The sequence below is a fragment of the Bos taurus genome, chromosome 14 (assembly GCF_002263795.3).
Source record: "Bos taurus isolate L1 Dominette 01449 registration number 42190680 breed Hereford chromosome 14, ARS-UCD2.0, whole genome shotgun sequence".
NCBI lineage: Eukaryota > Metazoa > Chordata > Mammalia > Artiodactyla > Bovidae > Bos > Bos taurus.
Genome location: NC_037341.1, coordinates 808842 through 830218, shown reverse-complemented (window position 1 = coordinate 830218; position 21377 = coordinate 808842). Strand labels below are relative to the sequence as shown.

Sequence of the window (21377 nt, the reverse complement as noted above, 5' to 3'; positions counted from 1 at the left end):
CTCGGTGGACGGAGCGCGAGACAGACGCCAGCACGGCGGCGGGATGGGGCAGGATCCTTTCCGGAGAGGCGCCGCCCTCCCGCAGAGACCCGTCCGCGGCCCCGCCCCGCCCTCGGCCCCGCCCCAGGCCCCGCCCCGCGCCGCCGGCGCCGCCCCAGGCCCCGCCCCGTCACACGGCCTCGCTGCGTCTCCTGAGCCGCAGGCGCAGGCCCAGCCGATCCGAGAGCGTAGCGGGTGCGGTTGCGGGTGCGAGGGCGGACGAAGCGGTGGCCGACCCCGCGGCCGCGCAGCGGACAGTGGGCGCAGCTTCCTGAGGCGCCCCGCGACTGGTGAGTCCCCGGCCCTAGCACAGCCGCGTGTCTACCGGTTCAGCCGGCCGGCCGCTGCCACCCCCGCGGGAGCCCTGCGCAGCCGAAAGGCGTCGCGGTGGGTCAATCTGCCGGTCCGGCCGCCGCGCGGCCCGCAGGGGCCGGGGAGCGGGGTGCGGCGGTAGCGGCGGCGGCGGCGGCGGGGGCGGGGAGCCGGAGAACCCCGCGCGGGCAGGCGGGCGGGGGCGGCGCGCTGCGGCGACAGTAGGACCGCCGCTCGAGCGCCCCCCAAACGGGCAAGAGGGCCCACCCCGCCCTCGGTGCGGGGTCCCTGGCCGCCGCCGCCGCCGCCGCCGCCCGCCTCGCCCCCACGTCCGCTTTGTTCCCCTGCGCGCCCTCTGGTCTCTTCCATCCCCCACACACCCCCGCAACCCGCTGTTCTTGGCGTACCCCGCCAGCAGGCAGCCCGGCAGCCGATTCAGGCCTGCTGCCCCTACCCGGGAGCGAGGGACGGTCGGGCCCTGCTCTGGGAGTGGGGCTCAGGGCTCTGGTTGGTCACAGATGGCGTGCGGATTTCCTGGGATAGAAATAGCCGCCTGCCCTGGCCCCTTAAAGCTGCTTAAGGGGCGGGATGTGAAGGGGAGGGTCCGGGCACACCCCCACACCTCCCCGACCGCGCCCCCGGCCGACACCCAGGATGAGCTCTGACCCGGAGACGCCAGCAGCCGTGACAGGGCCCCTCGAGGTGCTTGAGAAACCGCGGAACTCCCAGAATCCCGAGACTGACAAAGTCACCCCCTCGTCCCTCCCCTCCCCTCTGAGGTCGGCCTGTGGCGGTCCCTGCTGAAGCCGCCAGCGCAGCCACCCGGCCCCCACCCGCCTCTCCTGGCCCCCAGCTTGGGACTCCCCGCTGCCCTGGGGCAGAGGTCATAATCCCCCTCCTTCCATCCTGGTTCCCGGCAGCAGGTGGGGCGCCTGGCTGGCTTCTGTCGCGGCAGGCTAACTGTTCTCTCTCTGTCCTCTAGGGGGAGACCACAGAAGCTGAGGCCATGTCCCATGAAAAGAGTTTCTTGGTGTCTGGGGACAGCTATCCTCCCCCCAACCCTGGATATCCGGGAGGGCCCCAGCCCTCCATGGCACCCTACCCAGGGGCCCCTTACCCACAGGCCCCGTTCCAGCCATCCCCCTATGGCCAGCCAGGGTATCCCCAGGGCCCCAGCCCCTACCCCCAAGGTGGTTACCCGCAGGGCCCCTACCCCCCTGGGGGCTACCCCCAGGGCCCCTACCCCCCAGGGGGATACCCCCAGGGCCCCTACCCCCCAGGGGGATACCCTCAGGGGCCATATCCGCAGAGCCCCTTTCCCCCCAACCCCTACGGACAGCCACAGGCCTTCCCAGCACAGGACCCTGGCTGTGAGTATCGGGGCAGGGCAGGGCGAGGGCAGGGGCTCCCACATGAGTGAGGGGCGCTGACTGCCCGTCCTGCTCCTCAGCACCTCATCATGGGAACTATCACGAGGAGGGGCCCCCATCCTACTATGACAACCAGGACTTCCCTGCCACCAACTGGGACGACAAGAGCATCCGCCAGGCCTTCATCCGCAAGGTGGGCCTCGGGGGCTGGGGGTGTGGGCAGCTGTGCTGGCGGGGCTCTGAGCCGCCTCCCTCCCCAGGTGTTCCTGGTGCTGACCCTGCAGCTGTCCGTGACCCTGTCCACCGTGGCTGTGTTCACCTTTGTCGGGGAGGTGAAGGGCTTTGTCCGGGAGAACGTCTGGACCTACTACGTTTCCTATGCCATCTTCTTCGTCTCCCTCATTGTCCTCAGCTGCTGTGGTGACTTCCGGCGGAAGCACCCCTGGAACCTTGTTGCGCTGGTAACTCCCAGGGCCCTCCCTCAGCACCCCATGTCTCAGGCTTTGGAGCAACAGAGGGGGTGGGGTGGGGTGGGAGGGGCCGTGGCTCTGGATGCTGATATGCCATCTCCCCACAGTCGATCCTGACTGTCAGCCTGTCCTACATGGTGGGCATGATCGCCAGCTTCTACAACACCGAGGCAGTCATCATGGCCGTAGGCATCACCACGACCGTCTGCTTCACAGTGGTCATCTTCTCCATGCAGGTGAGGGGCCCCCCGGGGCAGGGCTGCCGACCCCCGGGGCCCAGAGGCGCCCTGGGGCGGCAGCCGCCAGTGCCCCCTGCGCGCATCTGTGCCCGCAGACCCGCTACGACTTCACGTCCTGTGTGGGCGTGCTCCTGGTGAGCGTGGTGGTGCTCATCCTGTTTGCCATCCTCTGCATCTTCATCCGGAGCCGCGTCCTGGAGATCGTGTACGCCTCGCTGGGCGCTCTGCTGTTCACCTGTGTGAGTGACGGGGCCGTGGCCCAGGCGGGGGACTAGGCGGGGTGCTGGGCTGGGGGCTTGTCCCTCGACACGGCCACTCTGTCACCCCCAGTTCCTGGCAGTGGACACTCAGCTGCTGCTGGGGAACAAGCAGCTGTCCCTGAGCCCAGAGGAGTATGTGTTTGCTGCGCTGAACCTCTACACGGACATCATCAACATCTTCCTGTACATTCTCACCATCATTGGCCGCGCCAAGGAGTAGCCTGAGCCCGCTCACGTGGGGCCCCGCAGGTGGCATGCCCGGCCTGGTCCCTGCCCTGGCGTGGCAGCTCCTCTCAGCTCCCCTCTCTCGTTCCCGTGTGCTGCCTGGGACAGGGAGTCCCCCGACCCTCCCATGTGTACACCGCAGACACTTCTGTCCTGGACCCGCCGCGGCCAGCATGGCCCCTTCCAGTCGTCCCACCCCGCCACAGGGCAGCGGGGCTGCGTTTCCGTGCCCCCTCCTGCCCACCCAGTGTTGCATGAGCCCTGTCTGCCAGCCCACTCCAGGGCCTGGGGACAACACCAGGCCTCAGGGGCGAGTGATGGAGCCACGAGGTGAGGTGCACGTCTCCCCTCCTGTCCCTGCTCCCTGGCTCGGTGTACAGCCTCCCCAACCCCCCACTGGAGTGCTGCCCTCTGGGGGACCTGCGGGGTAAAGGTCTCGTCCCTGCGCTGAGCCCTTGAGGGCAGAGAGGAGGGAACAGTCCAGGTCAGGAGGGTGCCTTCCTCTCATTCTGCTGTCTGTAAAATACCAATAAATGGGACCCTTTGCGCTCTGTGTTCCCTTCCTCACTCTCGTCACTGCCACTTCCTCCCCGAGGCAGGGAGGGGTCTGGGCATCGGCAGAGTGAGGCGGCAAGCAGGACCTGGACAGGCAGGAGCCGGACAGGCATTGCTAGCCGGGCCTGGCTCTGGCGGAGGGTGAGGGCAGCAGCTTCTCCATGCCTCCACCTCCTCGCAGCCTTCCGAGCCACGTCCTGAGCACTGTGCCAGGAGGCCCGGCTGATGGACGGGACCCGGGGCTCCCAGATCACATGCTGTCTACCACCCATGCCTGGGACCTGCCTGGCGTGACAGAAGGTCCTGTGAGACCTCACTGTCCCCCGCCCCGGGCCTGAGGGGCAGCGGCACGGATCACTGACCCCCCAAGCAGGACTGTCCTGCTCCTCTGGCTCTGACAGGCCCCCAGGAGCCCATCAGCGGGCACCTGACAGGTGGCACTGCACGCCTCTCCCCAGACACCTGCAGACCAGGGCCCCTAGGATGAAGCAGAATGGAGACCCTGAGGCCCCCTGGCCTGCCTCTGGCACCTTCTAGCAGTCTCTCCAGACCCTGCCCCTCTGTGGCCTCAGCCCCAGCTGGTCCTGCGTAGCCTCCTGTGGCTCTCTCTGTCCCCGCTCCAGAGCCTACCCCTGCCGCCCCGGCTCTGACTTGTGCACCCACCGTCAGCCAGCTGCCCTTATCCCCGCCCTCCTCACAGAGGGGTCCCTCCGCGGCCCTGAACCCTCCTGAGCCCCCGGCCCAGTGGACACTCACGACCAGCCTTCGCTCATAGGACCTGCTGTCCACTTGACTTGAGACCCCTCCCCCAGGGCTTCCCCAGCTCCTACCTGCCACGCCATTAACCTGGTCCATTAACTGGTGCCAGTACCCCAGCATCTCTGAAGAGACGCCCGCTCTAAGCCAGCACCCCCACACCCACAGGCACCTTGTCATGGCCTATGCCGCCCCTGCCGCTCCCACGTAAGCCCTGTCAGCGTCCAATGCCCCCCCCCAGGCCAGAGACGCGTGTCCCCTCCGCCCTCGTCCATCCTGCCCCACCCGCTCCCCGCCCGGGCCCCCTCCCCGAGGCCTTCTGTGCTCGGCTGACAGCTCACCCCCACCAAGCCTCTGCCCGCCGCCAGGTGTGCTTCCGACACACAGGCCACACCATGTGCCTGATGGCAGCTGGCGGCACGAAGTCCACGTTCCCTGAAGGCTGCTCGAGCTGGCCTTCCACTGTCCCCATGCCCCTCAACCCGAGATGGACCTTGCTCGGCCTGAGCCGCAGGCAGGCCCCACTTCCCTGGGCGGGCTGCACACTGCCTTCCCAGAGTCCAGCTCACCCCGCACAGCGGTTTTGCTCCACTGCTACCCTCAGTCACTCGGCTTTGTTCATGTGCGGGTCAGGTGTCAGTCACCGCTCCCCTCCCCTACCTCTCCCGGAGCAGGTGCGGCTCCTCATCCAGGATTCCCTGCCTGCGGGAGCCAAGCGTACAGACACCTGCTCTGGGGAGCATTCCTGGCCTTCAAACCCCAGCAGAGACAGGAGGGGCAGCTAAAGAATGAATCCCAAGTCAAGTGTGTAGGGCCAGTGTCTGCTCAGGGAATGCGAGGACAAAACCTTGGGTAACGAATCCTTGGCGGAGGCTCCCGAGAACCATCAGGGGCCAGAGCTGTGGGCTGGGCCGAGGTCTGGAAGCTGGGCCGCTGTGGGAGGGAGGTCAGGGGTACACAGATGAGGCCTTGAGCTTGCCCTGCCAGGGAAAGGGACTGGCAGGAGTCACTGCTGAGCGTGTACTCAGGAAGATGAGTCCAGGGAGAGAGTGTCCAGAAGAGGGGCTGGGTTCCAGTAGGTACAGGGAGGAAGCAGACAAGATGGCAGAAGGGAGCAGGGCTCAAGGCAGCTGGCAACGGCACCAAGGGGTCACAGGGGCCCAGTCAAGGTGGGCAGGGCATTTCTGCCAATGGAGTGTGGCCTGCTGTCTGCTGTGTCCGCTGCCGCCAGGAGGAGATACGGGGCAGCTTGTGTCTAACCGGGTGGGTGGGTGTGAAGAAGCCACAGGAGGGGTGAGATCAGCCAGGGAGACTGTTCAGGTGATGTGAGGCAGCCCCCAGCTCCCAGAGCTGGCCTGGCGCTCTCAAATACGGCCGTGGTGGTCTGCGGTGTAGAACACGCAGCTTCATACGAGACCAGGTCAGACCAGGCCCCTCTGCCGGATTGGGTTGAGACAGAAGACTTCTCTGTCGTCACATCTGAACACAGGCCAAATGCGGGCATCGTCCATGCCATAAAGAAGACCTACTGTGTGCATCCTGTCCTGCCTCATCTGAGCAGCTGCTGGCTCTTCAAAGTGGGCAGCTTTAGCTGGCCCCTGGTCTGTTCTCCTTCCAAAAACTTGCTGTTGAGATACACAGTCTCAGGACAACTGCCCCACCCCGTTCACCCAAACAAGTCCTTCCTGGGCCCCCTCTTGGGCCCCCCTCCTGGGCCCCCCAACAAATACACAGTAAGCCTGTCTTACTGTGTAAGACACCCAGGGACAGGGTGTCGGTGGGCTTCCTCTGGAGCCTTGAGGAGGACTACTTTATTCTTCAAAATGTTTATTTACATGACTGATCAGTAAGTCCATTCATGCTTTCAGGTTAAACGACGCATGGGACTTCCCTGGTGCTCCAGAGGTGAAGACTCCATGCTCCCAGTGCTGGCGGTTCCATCTCCAGTCAGGGAACTGGATCCCACATCCAGCAACTAAGGGTTCCCACACCGCAACCAAAGGTCCCTGCGCCACAGCTAAGACCCGGCACAGCCAAATCAATCTGTATTTTTTAAAGAAGATTATAGGACACAGAGTATCAGCATCATCACTGCACCTGCTTTCGAAAAGCACCATGTGGGCAGCACAGGACCCCATGAGCTCAGCAGCCCGCAGGTGCCCTGTGCCGCCTGCCCTGCTAACCAGTGCTGCCCTCAGCCTCTGGAGCTGGAGGAGCCTTCAGGACAGGCACGCGACCTGCGAATCCTGACACTCAGGCCAGCATCTAGTCCAGAGTGGGTGTGCCATTGGTGTAGACCGTGGAAGGAGTGGGGAACTCTATGTGGCATGAGCCACCCATGCACCAACTGCCCCAGGACCGGGCAGGAGGGCTGCAGACTCTGGACTCTGGTCAGCATAAGCATCAGTGGGAAGCACTTGAGGAGTGTAGGCAGCAGAACTGAAAGCCCAGGAAACTTGCGGAGGCCTATCTGGGGGAGCAGGTGGAACAGCGAGGAGGTGACAGCATAGTGGAGGGTCAAGGTCGGTGTGTCAGCTGTGGACGCAGAACTCGAGTTCGAACTCTTCTGCATGCAGGGATGAACCACTGGGACCTTTCAGTGAAGAGCCTGGAAGTGGTTTGAGTAAAGGCAGGAAAATCAGCGAGGCCCACAGTGAGGGCCTGGCCTGGCGGGCGTGGGGCGCTGGGAGGGGAGGCACTGATGGCAGGTGCTGCGGCTCCCCAGGCAGCCCTCCCCCACCGGGCCCAGATGCTGCGCCCCAGGCAGCAGCACGGCTTGGCCCATCTGCCGCCAAAACGTTCTGTGTTCCTGAGTTCTGCTTTGTCTTGGGCTTGTCAGGAACTGGGGACCTTGAAGAACTCCCCAGATTCAAACAACGCCCACCATACACACACACACACACACACACACACACAGCTGAACATCTCAACTCCCATCTATGCTACTAAAGAAGGCCTTGTGAAATGAAAGATTTCCTGCCATATCGGTGGGCAAGAAATGTCACAGCCATCAGCTATTTCGGGCCTCCAAATGTGAGTGAGGGCTCCCAAAAGGGAACGTGATGCCTGCGGCCTAGCAGATGCCGCCACCCCCACAGTGATTGCTGAGGAGCCATCTGCCGCTCCTTAAGGTGAACCAGGAATCAAGGATGTGAACAATCCAGAAACAGGGTTTGACTCCAGCGAGCTGAGGGGCTTCCCAGGTGGCCCTAGTGGTAAAGAACCCACCTGCCAATGCAGGAGACATAGAGACGTGGGTTTGATCCCTGGGTTAGGAAGATCCCCTGGAGGAGGGTATGACAATCCACTCCAGTATTCTTGCCTAGAGAATCCCATGGACAGAGGAGCCTGGTAGGCTACAGTCTGGCTACAGAGCCGGACATGACTGAAGTAACTGAGCATGCGTGTGCATTATACATATATAACTGAATCACTCTGATGTACACCTTAAACTAAGACAGCATTGTAAATCAACTATACTTCTATTTGGAGAAAAAAAAAATATACAGTTGTGCTGGAGTAAGGTGGCCCCTAATCCAACACAACTGGTGTCCTTATAAAAAGGGGACTCTTAGACACGGGCACCTTTTCTGCTGCCAGGTCCCTGCGTTAGCATGGATGGTCTCGCGGAACTGCTGCAGCCTCCTGATGAAGAGGATCCAGCAGACGCCTGGCTCGGAACCCAGTCATCTGCAGCCCTGAGACACCGTCTGCTACAACAGGTGGATTCTCCACAGGACGGACAGTGGCAAAGTCGTTGAGGTCGTTGTGAAGTAGGAATCCAGCACGCGGACCACGGTCTGCAACCATGTGGCCACCCTCTGTGCCTGGAAGCACAGTACCACCCACAGGACACCTGTGATGGGGAAGAGGAAGCTGACTGCCCATACCCAGGCCCTGCCCCCCAAGCAATAAAGACATCTAAAGGTTTCCTCAAAAACAATAGCAAAATATTATACTGGAGGCCCCAACCAGCACAACAGGACAAGGAAAAAAGGTGTGTTTATCTATAGCAACATGATCATGTACATAGAAAATTCTAAGAAATCTACCGAAAACCTACTAGAACTAACAAAAGAGTTTGACAAGTTCATGGATACAGGTCAACAATAAAAAATCATAAACTATACATAGCCACAAACATAAAAAAATAAAACTCTATGTATATCACAAAACCATAGAATGCATAGAGATTATGGCAGAGGCTCCCTAAGATCACTCTCAGGTTTGTTGATTCATTAGAACTCAGGATTCAGCTATACTCCTGCTCATGGCAATGATTTATTACACAGAAAAGATATGAAGCAAAATCCGCACAGAAAAAAGACTTGGGGCAAAATGTGAAGGAAACCCAGTGCAAGCTTTTAGGAGTCTCTCCCTGTGGAGTCACACAGCATGAACTTAATTCTCTGAGCAATGAGTTGGGACAATACGTGTGCAATGTTGTCTATGAAGGAAGCATATTAGAAACCCAGTGCTGAAGCTTCTCATAGGGGGCTGGTCACATAGGCGCCCTCTGCCCAGCAGCAAGCCAAATTCCAGACTCTCAGAAGGAAATCACAAGCTCAGCATAAGCCACATTGTTTGAACCAAGAGTTGGGCACAGCGAGCCATTCTTATCAGTTTATCAGTTCGGAGAATTATGGGAACTCTCCGAAATCAAATTCCCAGATGACCAAGGCCAAGCAGACCTTTCTGAGGGTGGCAGTCTCAGGTCTGCTACATTTCTTCACAGTGATAAACAACAAAATACATGCAATGCAAGTCTACGGAAAACTACAAAACATTTCTGAGATTTTGAAAGATAAATAGAGAGATGTACCAGGTTCATGCATCAGACTCAGTAGGGATATCAGTTCTTTCTAGGTTGACCTAGAAAATCAACACAATTCCAATGAAAATCCTATCAGGTTTTATTGTAGACATTGACAAACACCTTAAGTATGTATGGAAACATGAAAGACTTCAAAAAGCCGAAACAATTTTGAAAAGGAACAAGGTTGGAGGACCTGATTTCAAAATGTTCTGTAAAGCTGTAATGATTGAGACAGTATAATAGTGTCCTAATGGGAGAAGGCAATGGCACCCCACTCCAGTACTGTTGCCCAGAAAATCCCATGGGCGGAGGAGCCTGGTGGGCTACAGTCCATGGGGTCGCTAAGAGTCAGACACGACTGAGCGACTGATCGACTTCACTTTCACTTTCCACTTTCATGCATTGGAGAAGGAAATGGCAACCCACTCCAGTGTTCTTGCCTGGAGAATCCCATGGATGGAGAAGCCTGGTGGGCTGCAGTCCATGGGGTCGCACAGAGTCGGACACGACTGAAGCGACTTAGCAGTAGCAAGGGAAACACACAGATCAGCGGACAGAATAGAAAATCCAGAAATATACTACACACATTTCTTTAAACAAATGGTAATAGAACTATTAGATATCGATATTAAAGAGAAAGAACCTCCACCCTTACCTTACAACAGATACAAAAATTAGCTTGAAATGGACCATGGACCTAAATATGAAAGCTAAAATTATAAAAACTTCTAGATAAAATGTAGACAGATTTCCTAAATAGGACACAAAAAGCACAGACCATTTAAAAAATTTTTTGATAAACTTAAAAGCTTTTGCTCTTGAAAAGGAAATAAAATGACAAGCCACAGCTTGCAGAAAATATTTGCAATACATGTATTTGCAAAGGGTTACAGTTGTATCCAGATGTACAAGTGTTGTTGTTGTTCAGTCGCTAAGTCCTGTCTGAGTCTTTTGCAGCCCCGTGGGCTGTAGTGCACAAGGCTCCCCTGTCCATGGGATTCTCCAGGCAAGAATACTGGAGTGGGCTGCCATTTCCTGCTCCAGGGGATCTTCCCAACCCAGTCTCCTGCATTAGCAGGCAGTTTCTTTACCTCTGAGCCACCAGGGAATGTCATAATTAGAAGACACTCAACCTAATTTTTTTTAGATGGGCAAAAAATTTTAGGAAGCTCATAAAAGAAGATACATAGGAATTTCACCGGCAGTCCAGTGGTTGACTCTGTGCTTCCACTGCAGGGGGTGCAGGTTTGATCCTTTATCAGGGAACTAAGATCCCGCAAGCCTCTAAGCCAAAAAAAAGAGAAAATTTCCTTAATTGAATAAAAATGAAAATACAATATATCAAGTTTAAAAACTACATATAAAAAAGAAGATATGCAAACGGCCAGTAAGCACATGAATTGTTTTCAAAATCATTAGCCATCAAGGACATGCAATTTAAAACCACAATGAAATACCACTCTACATTCAGTAGAACAGCTAAAATTAAAAGATTTACATTAGCATACTGCCAAAGATGTAGAGCAACTGGAATTCTCATTTACTGTTGATGGAAAAGTAAAATAGTATAACCACTTTGGAAAACAATCTGGCAGTTTATAACAGATATTTACAGAATGAAAACCACAATCACAGAAAACTAACCAAACTGATCACATGGACCACAGCCTTGTCTAACTCAGTGAAACTATGAGCCATGCCGTGTAGGGCCACCCAAGACGGATGGGTCATGGTGGAGAGTTCTGACAAGATATGGTTCTCTGAAGAAGGAAATGGCAAACCACGTCAGTATTCTTGCCTTGAGAACTCCATGAACAGTATGAAAAGGCAAAAAGATATGACACAGAAAGATGAACTCCCCAGGTCGGTAGGTGCCCAATATGCTACTGGAGAGGAGTGGAGAAATAACTCCAGAAGGAATGAATAGACGGAGCCAAAGCAAAGACAACACCCAGATGTGGATGTGACTGGTGATGGAAGTAAAGTCCAATGCTACAAAGAACAATATTGCATAGGAACCTGGAATGTTAGGTCCATGAATCGAGGTAAATTGGAAGTGGTCAAACAGGAGATGGCAAGAGTGAACATTGACATTTTGGGAATCAATGAACTAAAATAGACTGGAATGGGAGAATTTAATTCAGATGACCATTGTATCTACTACTGTGAGCAAGAACCCCTTAGAAGAGATGGAGTAGCCCTCATAGTCAACAAAAGAGTCCAAAATGCAGTCCTTGGGTGCAATCTCAAAAATGACAGAATGATCTCTGTTCGTTTCCAAGGCAAACCATTCAGTATCACGGTAATCCAAGTCTATGCTTTAACCAGTAAATGCCGAAGACACTGAAGTTGAATGGTTCTTTGATGATCTACAAGACCTTCTAGGACTTAACACCAAAAAAAAAGGTGTTCTTTTCATCATAGGGGACTGGAATGCAAAAGTAGGAATTCAAGGGCTACCTGGAATAACAGGCAGGTTTGGCCTTGGAGTACGAAATAAAGCAGGCAAAGGCTAACAGAGATTGTCAAGAGAGCACATTGGTCATAGAAAACACCTTCTTCCAACAACACGAGAGAAGACTCTATACATGGACATCACCAGACGGTCAATACTGAGATCAGATTAATTATATTATTTGCAGCCAAAGATGGAGAAGCTCTATACAGTCAGCAAAAACAAGACTGGAAGCTGACTGTGGCTCAGATCACGAACTGCTTATTGGCAAATTCAGACTTAAATTGAAGAAAGTAGGGAAAACCACTAGACCATTCAGATATGACCTAAGTCAAATCCCTTACAGGAAGTGAGAAGTAGATTCAATGGATTAGATCTGATAGAGTGCCTGAAGAATTATGGACAGAGGTTCGTGACATTGTACAGGAGGCAGTGATCAAGACCATCCCCAAGAAAAAGAAATGCAAAAAGGCAAAATGGTTGTCTGAGGAGGCCTTACAAATTGCTGAGAAAAGAAGAGAAGCAAAAGACAAAGGAGAAAAGGAAAGATATACCCATCTGAATGCAGAGTTCCAAAGAATAGCAAGGAGAGATAAGAAAGCCTTCCTCAGTCATCAATGCAAAGAAATGTGCAGAGTACATCATGTGAAATGCTGAGCTGGATAAAGCACAAGCTCGAATGAAGATTGCTGGGAGAAATATCAGTAACCTCAGACATGCAGATGACACCACCCTTGTGGCAGAAAGCAAAGAAGAACTAAAGAGCCTCTTGATGAAAGTTAGAGAGGAAGTGAAAAAGCTGACTTAAAGCTTAACATTCAAAAAACAAAGATCATGGCATCTGGCCCCATTACTTCATGGCAAATAGATGGGGAAACAGTGACAGACATTATTTTCTTGGACTCCAAAACCATTACAGATGGTGACTGTAGCCATGAAATTAAAAGACGCTTGCTCCTTGGAAGAAAAGCCATGACAAAGCTAGACAGAATATTAAAAAGCAGAGACATTACTTTGCTGACAAAGGTCCGTCTAGTCAAAGCTATAGTTTTTTCAGTGAAGAAGTGAAATGAAATGAAGTCACTCAGTCGTGCCCAACTCTTTGCGACCCTGTGGACTGTAGCCTACCAGGTTCCTCCGTCCATGGGATTCTCTAGGCAAGAATACTGGATTGGGTTGCCATTTCCTTCTCCAGGGGATCTTCCCAACCCAGGGATTGAACCCAGGTCTCTGCATTGCAGGCAGATGCTTTACCTTCTGAGCCACCAGGGAACCCTGGTGGATGTGAGAGTTGGACTATAAAGAAAGCTGAGTGCCGAAGAATTGATGGTTTTGAACTGTGGTGTTGGAGAAGACTCTTGAGAGTCCCTTGGACTGCAAGGAGATCAAACCAGTCTATCCTAAAGAAGATCAGTCCTGAATATTCATTGGAAGGACTGACTGATGCTGAAGCTAAAACTCCAATACTTTGGCCACCTGATGTGAAGAACTGACTCATTTGAAAAGACCCTTGATGCCGGGAAAGATTGAAGGCAGGAGGAGAAGGGGACGACAGAGGATGAGATGGTTGGATGGCACCACCGACTCGACGGACATGAGTTTGAGTAAACTCTGGGAGTTGGTGATGGACAGGGAAGCCCGGCATGCTGCAGTCCATGGGGGTCGCAGAGTCAGACACAACTGAGCGACTGAACTGAACTGAACTGTATGATCTAGCAGTTCTATTCCTATATTTTTATCCAAAGACTTATATACTATACAAGTGTCCATAGAAGCTTTATTCATAATAACCAAAAAAAATTTGACTAAAATGTCCAGGGACAGGTAAAGGAATACACTCATTGTGATAGTTATATAACAGAATACTACTCAGCCATCAGATCAGATCAGATCAGATCAGTCACTCAGTCGTGTCTGACTCTTTGCGACCCCATGAATCGCAGCACGCCAGGCCTCCCTGTCCATCACCAACTCCCGGAGTTCACTCAGACTCACATCCATCGAGTCGGTGATGCCATCCAGCCATCTCATCCTCTGTCGTCCCCTTCTCCTCCTGCCCCCAATCCCTCCCAGCATCACAGTCTTTTCCAATGAGTCAACTCTTCGCATGAGGTGGCCAAAGTACTGGAGTTTCAGCTTTAGCATCTTTCCTTCCAAAGAAATCCCAGGGCTGATCTCCTTCACAATGGATTGGTTGGATCTCCTTGCAGTCTAAGAGACTCTCAAGAGTCTTCTCCAGCACCACAGTTCAAAAGCATCAATTCTTCGGTGCTCAGCCTTCTTCACAGTCTAACTCTCACATCCATACGTGACCACAGGAAAAACCATAGCCTTGACTAGACGAACCTTTGTTGGCAAAGTAATGTCTCTGCTTTTGAATATGCTGTCTAGGTTGGTCATAACTTTCCTTCCAAGGAGTAAGTGTCTTTTAATTTCATGGCTGCAGTCACCATCTGCAGTGATTTTGGAGCCCAGAAAAATAAAGTCTGACACTGTTTCCACTGTTTCCCCATCTATTTCCCATGAAGTGATGGGACCGGATGCCATGATCTTCGTTTTCTGAATGTTGAGCTTTAAACCAATTTTTTCACTCTCCACTTTCACTTTCATCAAGAGGCTTTTGAGTTCCTCTTCACTTTCTGCCATAAGGGTGGTGTCATCTGCATATCTGAGGTTATTGATATTTCTCCCAGCAATCTTGATTCCAGCTTGTGTTTCTTCCAGTCCAGCGTTTCTCATGATGTACTCTGCAGATAAGTTAAATAAGCAGGGTGACAATATACAGCCTTGACATACTCCTTTTCCTATTTGGAACCAGTCTGTTGTTCCATGTCCAGTTCTAACTGTTGCTTCCTGACCTGCATACAGATTTCTCAAGAGGCAGGTCAGGTGGTCTGGTATTCCCATCTCTTTCAGAATTTTCCACAGTTTATTGTGATCCACACAGTCAAAGGCTTTGGCATAGTCAATAAAGCAGAAATAGATGTTTTTCTGGAACTCTTGCTTTTTCCATGATCCAGCGGATGCTGGCAATTTGATCTCTGGTTCCTCTGCCTTTTCAAAATCCAGCTTGAACATCTGGAAGTTCACAGTTCACGTATTGCTGAAGCCTGGCTTGGAGAATTTTGAGCATTAGTTTACTAGCATGAGAGATGAGTGCAATTGTGCAGTAGTTTGAGCATTCTTTGGTATTGCCTTTCTTTGGGATTGGAATGAAAACCGACCTTTTCCAGTCGTGTGGCCACTGCTGAGTTTTCCAAATTTGCTGGTATATTGAGTGCAGCACTTTCACAGCATCATCCTTCAGGATTTGGAATAGCTCAACTGGAATTCTATCACCTCCACTAGCTTTGTTCGTAGTGATACTTTCTAAGGCCCACTTGACTTCACATTCCAGGATGTCTGGCTCTAGGTGAGTGATCACACCATTGTGATTATCTGGGTCGTTAAGATCTTTTTTGTACAGTTCTTCTGTGTATTCTTGCCACCTCTTCTTAACATCTGCTTCTGTTAGGTCCATACCATTTCTGTCCTTTATCGAGCTCATCTTTGCATGAAATGTTCCCTTGGTTATGGATATATAAACTATTGTACATATCAAAATGAAAGAATGACAGCTACATGGAACAATATTATAACAAATTGTTCTCTGACCACAAAATAACTAAACTCAAAATTAACAATAATTAAAAGTACATTTGAAACTAAAATATTCTTTGTTGACTGCTCATTGAAGATGCAGAGTTTCTCACAGGGACACTTCCCAGTTTGGGCAGAGCAAATGTGGTGCTGGACTGCCCAGCACAGCCCAGGAGGGCTCAACATTTTGGTATTGACATCACACTGTCCATGTGACAGCCGAGGAAGCCAATACACACACTTTCAAAGGTACAGCCCTCCCCACCACCCACAGCCCAGGATACAGTCCATGCTTTCTGAGGGTCCTCAGGGCCCTGAGTGGTCTGCCCCTGGTGACCGCTCAGCGCCCCCCAGTTCCTCCTCTGCACACCTCACCTGCACCAATCTGCCTGGACTCCGGGCCTCTGTACCTTCCCCTTCGTGTCCTCAGGACCACAGAGGACCACAACAGCCCAGTAACTTGGCTCCTTCTGAGAGATGAGATCTTCAGAAGTCATTCCTCTGGGATGAGGCCCTGATGCCCCACCAGGGCCAGACGGCCTTTGCCTCAGGGTCCCCAGTCAAGCCCTCGCCTGCCATGTGTGTGCCCCACTTACTGTAATTTTCCGTAATGTATGTGGTGCCGCCACAGTCACCTGATGCCCAGCAGGGTACATGGTACACAGCTCAATAAGTCTCGTCCTTGTTGGGTTGCCTTGTGCATTAAAGAGCACACAGCACTGTCTGGGTCCAGTGTGGGGGTGCGGTGGCAACGCGAGGGCTCCCTCACGGTGCAGGAGACACTCACAGAAAAAGGATTAGTCCTCCCACCGGTGATTCTCTCAAGAGGCCCGGGAGAGTGTCCCGGCCGCCCGGAGGAGCACTCCATCCCGGAGACGGCGAGAGGCAGCAGGCAGGATGCTGAGTGCCAGTTCACAGGCCATGGCTTCCAGGGGCTCAGGAACCACCAGAGTCCAGCAGCAGCCCCACCGTGTGCAACCAGCACAAGAAATGCCACGAGGCTTCCGAGGAAAACGGGGCTAGAAGCACAGTACTCAGAAATGTCACCAACGATACACTCGGAAAGTCTTAACGTGATAAAAAGGACAGCACAGGTTTCCTTATGTTACGTGGTTAAGAAATACAGGAATACTACAATAAATGTGGGATTTACCTTGAAGAAGACGTGAAGCCAGTTTACAGACGTGGGTGGGGAAAGGTTGTGGCTTGTGGATTATTGCGAAGTGTCTGAAATCGGATGGGAAACTGTAACACAGATGTCGGGGTGTGGCTCAGCATGGTGCTGACTGGTGAACTGAAGCAGCTGGCGGATGTCTGAGGTGTGTGTCCTGCACATCGCTAGGTGGTTGTTCATTCAGCTGGGTGCGGTTTTTACTTTCTGTTTCCACCTATTTCTCATAAACAAAATTGCACATAAACAAAGGAAGTTTGAGACTTCCTGGGAGGTCCAGTGGTGAAGACTCCAGGCATCTACTGCAGAGGGCATGGGTTCAATCCCTGGTCAGGGAACTTAGATCCCGCGTGCCACACAGTGCGGCCAAAAAGAGAGAAAAATAAATCTGCCTGTGTTCAAATTGTTCCCAAATATATCAATCATGTTGAAACAAATTCACATTTTCAAAACAAGCATTTTAGCAAAACTGTATTTTTTTAGGATTCCCTCCTATAACCAGGTTTTTTCAGTAACACCACAAAGAGATCCAGCTGAACCAAGGGTACTCACCCAATGGACAGAGAAGCCCTGGTGGGCTGTGATCCAAAGGGTTGCAAAAAAGTCTGACACGGCTTAGAGACTAAATAATAACAACAACGTCATAAAATTGTATCATGAAATTCCTCAGGCTGTGGCTCAAGGACCCACACAGGCTGAAGAGGATCCTGGGATCAGAGTCTCCCACCTGAGGGATGTCGACCAGAAGCGCTGTGGTGGAAGATGCTAGGGAGAGAGGGTTGGAGCAGGGAGGATGAACATTGATCAGCCTAAGTAGGTGTCCATCACCACCACCAAGCAAATGAGCCTAGCTCTAGAAAGGGGCTCAGGTCACAAACCCAGGACTCCACGGCAGATTCTGAGGAAACTGGTTTGGGAAAGTCTTTACTTCTCATCCGCTGCAGAAGAGAAAAGAGAAGAGACATGTTCCTAGGACCAGGCAGTAAGTGTAAGTGTTAGTCACTCAGTGGTGCCCGACTCTTTGTGACCCAATGGACTACAGCCCACCAGGCTCCTCTGTCCTCGGTCCTGAGATTTTCCAGGCAAGGATACTGGACCAGGCAGTAAGGGCTGGCCAAAAAAAATCACAGGAAGAAGTAGGGCCAGGTGTGCCACCCAGATCCAGCCAGAGCCCAGGTGACGGTGAACAAGCTGACCTCTGGCCCAGAGCCTCACCCAGGACTCACTTGCAGGCATGGGAGCTGGGGAGGCCTCTGGGCCAAGGGCAAGGAGGCCTGAGTGGCAGATGACTAGGATGGCCAATACCCCGGGTTGGGCTCTAATCCTGTGTCAATCCCACCATCTGACCCTCAGCTTGGTGACCTTATCAGAGCACCCTGGTGTGTGCTTGCCGGCCTCAAGTTGCTCCCCTTACAGCAGCTATTCCTCTGTGAGCCCTGAGTGTAGGCAGATGAAGACCCCAAGTGTCCAAAGTCTGTCACCGCAACTGGATGTCGAGCATGCAGACCCTGACCTCACCTCTGGGTCATCTGACTTTTAAGACAAACTCACTCCCCAAAGGTGACAGACAGCCCTGCCTGCCGTGACCTCATGGTGTTTCTCCCAGCCAGCCGGCAAAAGGCGAGCGAAGATTTAAACACTGCTCTCCAGATTCAGGCCTAAAACCAGGTGGCCCTGTCCCCTGCCACTTCCCTCCATGCTCACAGAGACTCCTGATGAAAGGCCCCCAACTGTTCTACTCCAGATTGGGCTGAGCTGAGGGCTGGGAGCGGATCTGCCCTCAGCTGCAGGGCTGGCCAGGGCCTGTCGCAGAGGCACCCGGAGCAGGGATGGACTCGGTTCAGGAGCTGTGCAAGGGCTGGGGAGGCATGTGGCAGGCAGAAGTCGGTGTGTGCGAGGGGGTGCAGGTGGGGAGGTGCGGGCAGGCGGGGATGTCTGGATTTTACCCAGAGGCCGAGGAGCGAGGGAGGTGGCAGGGCCAGGCAGGGCCAGTGAACTTGCTCTGCAGGGCTCACTTAGAGCCCAGGAAGTGCTGGAAGTGGACCCAAGGACCTAGCAGTGATGAGGATCCTGCAGCCCCAGTCCCAGGTCATATAATCATGTGAACTGTCTGTTAAGCTCCTTCTTCCATTCAAAACCCTCCGAGCCTCAGCCTCTCACCAGGTGTAAGATCCAAAGTCCCTGTGTTCCCCTCGACACCTCGCCTCTGTCTCTACGTGGCCACCTCTGTCTTCAGGGCTCATTCCCCTCCACCTTGCAGGCCTGCTGGCTGGTCTTCAAAAGTGCACCCCAGCTGCTCGCATGCACAGGGCCTTTGCACTGGCTGTCCCTCCATCAGGAAGGTTTTGCCCTCAACACCCTCACTTCCTGTCCCACATCCGGCTCTAGTCTCCTCCCAAGAGCTGCCTGTTAGAGAGGCCCTCTGACCTCTCTGCACTGCGGGCCTCATTCCCACCTGCTCAGCCTTCCCCACATCACTCCTCCTCCCACCCTGCATCACCACCACCCTCACCTCCTTCTCTCAGTCGGCAGCCCACGTGCCTGCCAGCAGGCAGCAGGCTTCTGCTGGGTTCCCTGCAGCGGTGAGAGATGGCGGCAATGCCGGTAGTGGAGCAGATAACCGGACGCACGGTCCTGACAGAAGCCTTACGAGACGGCGTCACAAGCCGGCTGATGGGGGGCTGAGGTTTCAGAAGGCCAGTGTCCACAGTCACCCCTTACCCTTACTGGCAGGCAGTCCTTGGCTAGGGTCCCCCACCTCCATGACCCTCTGTCTCCCCTCCCAGGCTCTGAGAGTGCCCGCCAGTCAAGGAACAGGGCCAGGGAGCCTGGGGTTCTTCTCCCCCTCCAGCTTCAGGCCTGCCCTTCCCTGGGCTGCTCCTGGCCATGGAAATGGAGCCAGAGAGAGCAGAGGTTCTTTGTTTGCTCCCTGCTGTCCCCACAACGTGCCTGGCACCTGGCAGGCTGTCAAGATCTCTGGGTTGATGAGAAAATGCATTTAGCTCTTCCCCTGCGCCAGACACAGCCCTTGCTGTGTTACACACGTCATCTCATTCAGGCCTCACACAGCGGGGGGAGGAGGTAGCACATCGCCCACCACGACAGATGAAGGGATAGAGGCACGCACATGGGGGCCGCTGGGGCCACACGGCCACGCCGAGGCCCAATGTGCAATCACTCGACGCTGCTGATGGCAGGACCTGAGGCGGGCTCCCACGCTGGGGTCTGCACTAGGAGCAGACATCAACCGAGGGTCAGGGTAAGGAGTGACACAGGTCCGGGATGAGGCTTTTGGAGTCCGAGGGCCTGAACCCAACCACACACATCCCCAGCAGCCTGGTCCCCAGCCCCTCCCCTCTGTAATGCTGCCGCGCCCTCCTCCTCCTGGCTGCCCTCAGATGATGCTTCGTAAAAGGCAGAGAGGGCACTACAGGAGATGCTGCCAGGCTCCAGGGCCTGACAGGGCCCTCCTGCCCCTGGCCTGGCCTCTGACTCACCCCTTTACGAGGGGTGACGGGATGACCCCCGTTGGTGACCAAGGTCTCATTCCCAGAACACTCTGCCTCTAACTAGCACCTGGAGACGTTTTCCTCTGAGGCTTTCTCCCCGACTCTGGCTGGCAGGACCCCAGGCTGGTGCGCAGGGTCCCCTGCTTCTCCCAGGCCACTGCCTCCCCAGGCCTCTAGACGCAGGGAGGGGCAGCTGTTCCCTCAGAAACCCAGAGGCTCATCCTCAGACACTCAGCTAGCATCTGGCCTGCTTCTACCACTAGCCAACGTGCCTTCTCCAGCTCTGGGGTGGGAATTCTTTGAGAAAAGAGGAAAAAAGTTTGTGTGTTTCTTGAGCACCTATTGTGTTCTGGGGCCTGTCCCGGGCTCAGGGGTGCAGAGCAGTATGTGCTGTGACTCTCGTCCTCCCACAACAGCACCTGTCTTCCCCAAGTGGAGCCTGCATCCAACAGGGGGTCAGAAAGACCTCTTGGCAGCATGCAGAGAGGCTGAGGCTGGAGGCAGGAAGAGCAGGCCAGAGACTCGGCAGCCTGCCCCAAACCCCAACCTTGACAGCTGGGAAAAGGCAGGAAGCATGGGCTAGTCGTGGGGACCTGGGAAGCCCAGGTGCTTGGAGGGTGGTGCCTCAGTGCCTCGCCCAGAGGAGGAGGTGTCTGTACCATCTGCCTGGGGTGGGGGGTATTAGGGCTGTCAGCAGTAGTGGAGGGTGCTGGTAGTCAGGAGCCAGCTGACTCTGTGGGGCACAGACTGGGCAGATCCCTCCCAGGAGCTCCCCATCAGCACCAGGATGTGACTGCAAGCCCGCAGACCCTGCGGTTAAATAGGACTGAAATGATCATGCGGCCGATATAGCTCGATGTGCGCTGGCCACATGCGGACTGACCCCTCCCCACAAGGGATATGGGAAGTGAAGGGGGTGCAGACAGAGGGCTCCAGGTTAAATAAAGGCCCCTGTTCTTCAACCATCTTCTTGAGAAGATGGCTGTAAAAGGAAGCTTGTTAAACCTACAAAGCATCCTCAGCCAAGACGGGAGCAAAGATCCCTGAGGGCCTCGCCAAGCTGGCACGCAGAGCAGAATCTAATGAGGTAAATCTGAACGGGGACAAACTGTGCAAAAGCCAGTGGCCCAACACCAGAGGGTGTCTGACTCAGCATAAGTGAGTGGGAAAACACTGAAGTTTTGTCTGCAGAGAATTCCTGTAGAGCCCGAGGGGAGTGCGAGTCCCCGCAGCACTTCCATCCTGTGCCTTCTGCAGGCTTGTGCTGCTCTTTGAGGCACAGGAGGCCTAAAGCCTGTTGCCTTTCTGACTTACTGATTCCTGGGTGACCTCACCCACTCCCGTGGCTTCATTTGCCGTCTAAAAGCTGATGAGCTCCAAATGATATCTTTCTAGCATACACGGCGGGCTCTCCCATGGGACCGGAGCAGGAAGCATTGCCTCCTTGAATGAACTCCTTGGAGGCTTCAACAGCACCCACTCTCAGCAGCACTTCCAAACCTGATTCGGGGTCTTTGCTCTAAACCTGGTCTTGTTCCCTCTGGGTTGGTGTCACCAAAGG

The 21377-nt window shown here is 54.2% G+C and overlaps 1 protein-coding gene and 1 long non-coding RNA gene across 5 annotated transcripts in view; one reads left to right on the top strand and one right to left on the bottom strand.

The window, feature by feature from the left end:
- The first annotated feature begins 250 nt into the window (after positions 1-250).
- GRINA (glutamate ionotropic receptor NMDA type subunit associated protein 1) lies at positions 251-3468 on the top strand. 2 transcript variants are annotated; one of them, NM_001037593.1, is made up of 7 exons: positions 251-329; positions 1334-1721; positions 1802-1914; positions 1982-2182; positions 2299-2427; positions 2526-2669; positions 2761-3464. In NM_001037593.1, exons 2-7 carry the CDS (start codon positions 1358-1360, stop codon positions 2908-2910), a joined length of 1101 nt encoding a protein of 366 aa, NP_001032682.1. In that variant the 5' UTR covers positions 251-329; positions 1334-1357; the 3' UTR covers positions 2911-3464. The 2 variants fall into 2 exon arrangements, with proteins under 2 accessions (NP_001032682.1, XP_059749165.1); XM_059893182.1 differs by lacking the exon at positions 251-329 and adding an exon at positions 594-1053 and having other exon boundaries at positions 2761-3468.
- A 1075-nt stretch (positions 3469-4543) lies between these two features.
- LOC112449562 (uncharacterized) overlaps positions 4544-21377 on the bottom strand; it is a 28169-nt gene continuing 11335 nt past the window's right edge. For 2 of the 3 annotated variants that reach the window (XR_009490393.1, XR_009490394.1), the window contains 3 exons: positions 16290-16524; positions 9049-10326; positions 4544-8082 (listed from right to left, as the gene is read on the bottom strand). This is a non-coding gene — a long non-coding RNA (uncharacterized lncRNA). The remainder of the gene's footprint in view (positions 8083-9048; positions 10327-16289; positions 16525-21377) is intronic. The other variant, XR_003038149.2, reaches the window with a different exon arrangement.